Source organism: Montipora capricornis, chromosome 13 (assembly GCF_036669925.1).
Source record: "Montipora capricornis isolate CH-2021 chromosome 13, ASM3666992v2, whole genome shotgun sequence".
Classification (NCBI taxonomy): domain Eukaryota; kingdom Metazoa; phylum Cnidaria; class Anthozoa; order Scleractinia; family Acroporidae; genus Montipora; species Montipora capricornis.
This window is the reverse complement of record NC_090895.1, coordinates 18953189-18958188: the sequence shown is the minus strand read 5'-3', so window position 1 is coordinate 18958188 and position 5000 is coordinate 18953189. Positions and strand designations below refer to the sequence as shown.

The 5000-nt window shown below is 37.5% G+C and overlaps 1 protein-coding gene across 2 annotated transcripts in view; it reads right to left on the bottom strand.

Moving 5' to 3' along the window:
- The window catches only part of LOC138030963 (A disintegrin and metalloproteinase with thrombospondin motifs 6-like), a 51612-nt gene that overhangs the window by 14562 nt on the left and 32050 nt on the right, over positions 1–5000 (bottom strand). For both annotated transcript variants that reach the window (XM_068878817.1, XM_068878818.1), the window contains exon 24: positions 4996–5000. This exon is cut by the window's right edge and continues 152 nt beyond it. In XM_068878817.1, the coding sequence (XP_068734918.1) occupies positions 4996–5000 (5 nt within the window). The remainder of the gene's footprint in view (positions 1–4995) is intronic.

Here is a 5000-nt window from a genome sequence, read left to right as displayed (position 1 = left end):
GGCCAAGTTCAGTATGTTCTTGATGGCGGAGAACTTCTTTACAGAGTCTCATGGCCAAAGCAAGTAACACATCAAGAGCTGTGTCACAAGCACCGTCATTATGCGTACCAGAGGTATGGGGGGCGGACTGTTGTTGTCTTTGATGGTTAAAATCGCTTCACTGCCAAGAATATAACTCACCGTTTCCTTTCTTTACGGGATGAAGGTGGCAATGGAGAGGGAAGTTCTCGTGGCAACTTCACGCTTCGTCGTCGCTTTTTTTTTTAGAAAACAGTGGTTAACACACTATCCAAGCAGATGGCGATGTAGAAGTTGTTATTGTGAATTCATCTGTCGAAACTGCCGCCCAGATTTCCATAGTACGCTAAGGGTATGACACCGATCTTCTTGTCCTTTTATACAAGACAAGACAGATGTGACCTGTTTTTCGTCCTAAGCCGAAGTCCACCTCCACAGAAGTATGGAATATGAAAAGAGTCCAACAAGAGCTCAGAGATACATTTTGCAAAAGCACATGGTTTCTTCACCCAATTTCAAGGTGCGACACGACATCTCGTCCATATGGGATCGGGGAGGCAGCACCTGTCAAGAACTTCTCTGACTCCAGCCACTTAAAAGAACAGGCAAATGTCTATAATGCGACTGACTCCCCTGCAGATGACTTGGTGAGAGGAGGAGTGAACACCCCTGTCGTATTGTATGGAGTAAAACTAGGGAAGTCTCTTGACAGCTTGCGTCGCCATCGATACCATCAGAAAGTTTGTACAAGAAGCCGTGAGGTTAAACCTCAAAATCCCTCAGTCTCCAACATCAGGTGCAGCAAAGTAACACAGTATGGCAGTCTTCCTTCAGGTGAAACAGTGGCAGATCCGATATAGGACTGGGGGTGCAAATTACGCAGCAGCCAGGTTGTTCCAGTTGCTATATACATTGATCTCGCTGCTGCGCCCGGAAATTTACTTAAGATGATAAGGTGCAATTGTACAACAAACTGTTTGACCGCAAGATGCACCTGCGGCAAGCATGGACTTGACTGTTTTATGGCATGTGGCCAATGTCTTGGCACTGAGAGCACAAATAGTGGTCTTGATCTTACCATTGATGAAATCGACGATGACTGAATTCGATGTTATGTACTCATGTGTATGTATGCTCTAGAATCCTAAAAATACGCTTTGGCAACTATATATACATCAAACTTTTTTATGACGTGAGTATCATCTTTACGGATTTATCATGTGTTAGCGCCAGGTAAAGGCCATTGCCACAATTCGCTACCTTGTTTACAGCGAACATGATTGAAAGCTGGAGCTTCTCTGCCAATTGCTTTCAACAATTTGAAATAAAGTTGGGCTGGTTCAAAATTGGATCATATTAACCACTGGAAATTGATCTCGTATTTATTATAAAACGAAATATCAAGTATTTTCTTCATTGCATTAATTAAGACTGGGACCCGATCTCAAAATTGCAGAAGTTTTTTAGGCGTATTTCAGGGATCATACGTCTCTCTGTATCCTCAAACAGAGGTGGCTTTCGAGGCATGAAAATCTGCTGTTATTTTGTTCTTTGCCGATATGTAAATCTCTAAAAAAGACCAAGTTTCTATAAGTAGGTAGATTGTAGTTTGACAATTGGACTTCCAGGAAAGGGGAGCTAACGGGACTTTCGAGAAATGCGCCCTAGGCCTCGCGGGTTGTTCAAAAGGTGGGCTATGCCATCTGCTAGACAAATCTCTATGAAAGCCAAAAGAGTTTTTTACTATACGGTGGCTTATCTTGTGAACAGCACCGTCCACCCTGCAATAAACCAGGTCAATTTTGAAACAAAAGCTTAAATAAATGATTTTGTTCATTTTATTCGTAAATCATCAAATGAACAGACACAAAATATGAAATGAAGGATACGGATAAGGCTTTCGTTCACAACTATCCGATGGAAACGATCACTGAAAACGGAACTTTTCAAAAACGCTGTTCAGAGTGGAACTTTTTGAAAACGCTTTTTTTTGTGTATACGTGTGTACGGACGAAAACGGAACTTTACAAAAACGCTGACGTCACACTTTCAGTTCCAATCCACTCCGCGCAATATTATAAAGTTACTCAAGATGGAGGACAGATGCTTCACTTTCTAGTCTGTAATACTTAGGCTTTTTGAAAACTAATTGCCTGTTTGAAAGCAAATTTAGCTTTTCTATTTCTTCAAGCTGACTATTTTAATCAAAGATGGAGCGAATTTATTATTTTGGGGGCTCATAAAGGCATGATAGACCTTATTCATAAATCGCAGTCACATTTATAATTCTTTTGTCCAATTGCAAAATAGCCTACCAAGCCTCATTTTAGAGCAAGAATTCTTTTCAATTCACTGTATGGTATCGAGGCTTGGTAGGCTAATTTGCACTTGGACAAAAGAATTGTAAATTGACCTCCATTTATGAATAAGGTCTATTCGCCCTTGTCACACGGCGGCCATATTGTCCCGGGAGACCAAAAAAGCTTTGTTTTACCATGCCAAGCCTCACCCCCAAGGTTTCCACTGCGAGGCTTGGCGTGGTAAAACAAAGCTTTTTTGGTCTCCCGGGACAATATGGCCGCCGTGTGACAAGGGCGAATACTTATGCGTCAAGCGTGTGCAGACGGGTTATTGTTTAAAAGTTATCGTTTTCAAATCGATTCATCGTAGACGTGTGGACGTGCGAAAACGCTACATGAGGATGGGATTTTCTTTTTTTTTTTTGACAGCGGAGAAAAAAAGTTGCATTTTTACGAATACGGATACGTGTAAACGGGGCCTTTAAACCTGTGTTAGAAAATGTTCAATAGATAGATAGACTGGTTTATTTTCCACTTACGTCAAAAGTTAACAGAACAAAATAAATAAAACAAAATGAAAAGAGTAGAGAAGAGGATGAAAAGAAAAGTTTTAAAATTGAACAAGGGAAATCAAGGTGTTAGGATTTAATGTTTTTCAAAAAAATATAAAATTGATGCAATTCAACCGAATACTCTTTTCATACAGTTGGAGATAAGGGTTAACATCGCCACATCTGGCTGTCGACCAGGTCACATGATAACTTAAGTGCTTGATTTATGTGTATCCCTCTTGAAGTAAAGATTATTCATTTAAAGGCATCTATTATGTTTAACTCCCTTAAGGATTGGGTGGGGGAAAGGTATTTGTACGCGAGGGAAAATACTCAATTATTTTAATCTCTTGTTTTATTGCTTCAACTTTTATCTTTTAATACAGTAATCAGTTAAACTATTAACGTCTTATTTGTCGACCAAGCTTGTTCTCTTCAGAACAATGAATTGATTGGAAATAAATTCAGAATTCTTTTTAGCTATTAGTTTATTTTGAGACTTTAATATTAAACATTCATCGTTAGAAGAGCAGCTAGTTGTAATTTATCGCCTTGGTTACTTCATAACTGTTATAACCGCTTCCGGTTTCTGCTGTCATCTAGAAATAAACAATATTGACAGACTTTTTAGCAATCTTTATATTAACAAGCGCCATGTTAAAAGGATGAGTCATTGCCGCTAGCAATTGCGCATGCTCACTAGCTCGCTAGTTTGAGCACTCTGGCATGGCTTAGATGTACCACATGTTTTGTAGCTTTGGGGTGGCTTATAAGCTAAACGTCCATCCTAGACATCAGCACTGCATTGATGATGCCCAGAAAACTGTATACTGTCTGCAGTTATAATATACATATACATATATGACTTCACAGAAGTTTAGGTTATTGCTCCTTAATCGATTGAGTTAAGCGCTCTCCGAAATACGTTCTACTCAAAAAATGAAATTATATATACATACATACATACATACATACATATGGCTTGTATATATGCAAGCCATTTATAAAGCGTTAAATCAAATTTTGAGAGACGTTTCTTAGTTCATTGAACTAACTCTATAGAAACACGGAGTACATGTTTTATATTTCTTTTAGACAACAACGTAACGAGAAAAAGGAAAACAACTTGTTAACTCTAATTATCAAAATGCAAATTCTCTTTGCTCGCCCCATCACTACGTCAACAGCGCGTGCTAGTTCTGTGTCTCCATCGAGTTATAGAAACACAATTTTTAACTAATGAGAGCGGGTATTTTCGTAGGACTGTTTTCTAAATCCTACTGCACTGCACTGCTACTGCACTACTCTCTATACAGAGAATATTAATAAGGCATAAATTGTTTTCTGATATGCAAATATTCTCCTCTCACAATGTGAACCATTGCTTGGAGTCCAGAGGGACACGCTTTTAATTTTGTGGAATATTTTTTAAGTCGTTCAAAAAACTCACAGCGCGTGTTTCATCGGGTTTATATCCCGATCCAACACTGCTGCTCGTGTTTTAAACATTACTTGTCATTATCATTATCATTATCACTACCTTTATTATTAAGGATTATTGTTATTATTATTATTATTATTATTATTATTATTATTATTATTATTATTATTATTAGTAGTAGTAGTAGTAGTAGTAGTAGTAGTAATAGTAGTAGTATCAATGAACCAATATATTTATTTATTATAAGTGTCAAATGTCATAGTAGTTTATAACTAACCAGTAAATTGGGACACTGAAATAAGTTAAAGGAAAGTAGAAAATCAGAGCGGTGAGGAATTAAAAAAAAATCAGAAAAAACAAACTTACACAATATTATTACATTTCTTATAATTTTATGCAAAAAAAAATGACTTCAAAATGGTAAGTTTCCATTTCAGACGAAATTTTCACAGTTATTTTCTGAGAAACTAACAGTGAAAATTTCGTCTGAATGGAACCTAATACCTTATACCCCTTTTTCCTTTTTGGCTTTTGTCGATACTCCGACGTTTCTCAAACCTTTTTCCATCCAAATATTACGTTGGTGTTTCCCAAAATTTCAACTTAAATTAACCCTACCTGTTGCCTTTTGTTCATAGGAGGAGAAACTAAATTCACTTATGGTCGATGATTCATGAAAAATTACCTTTG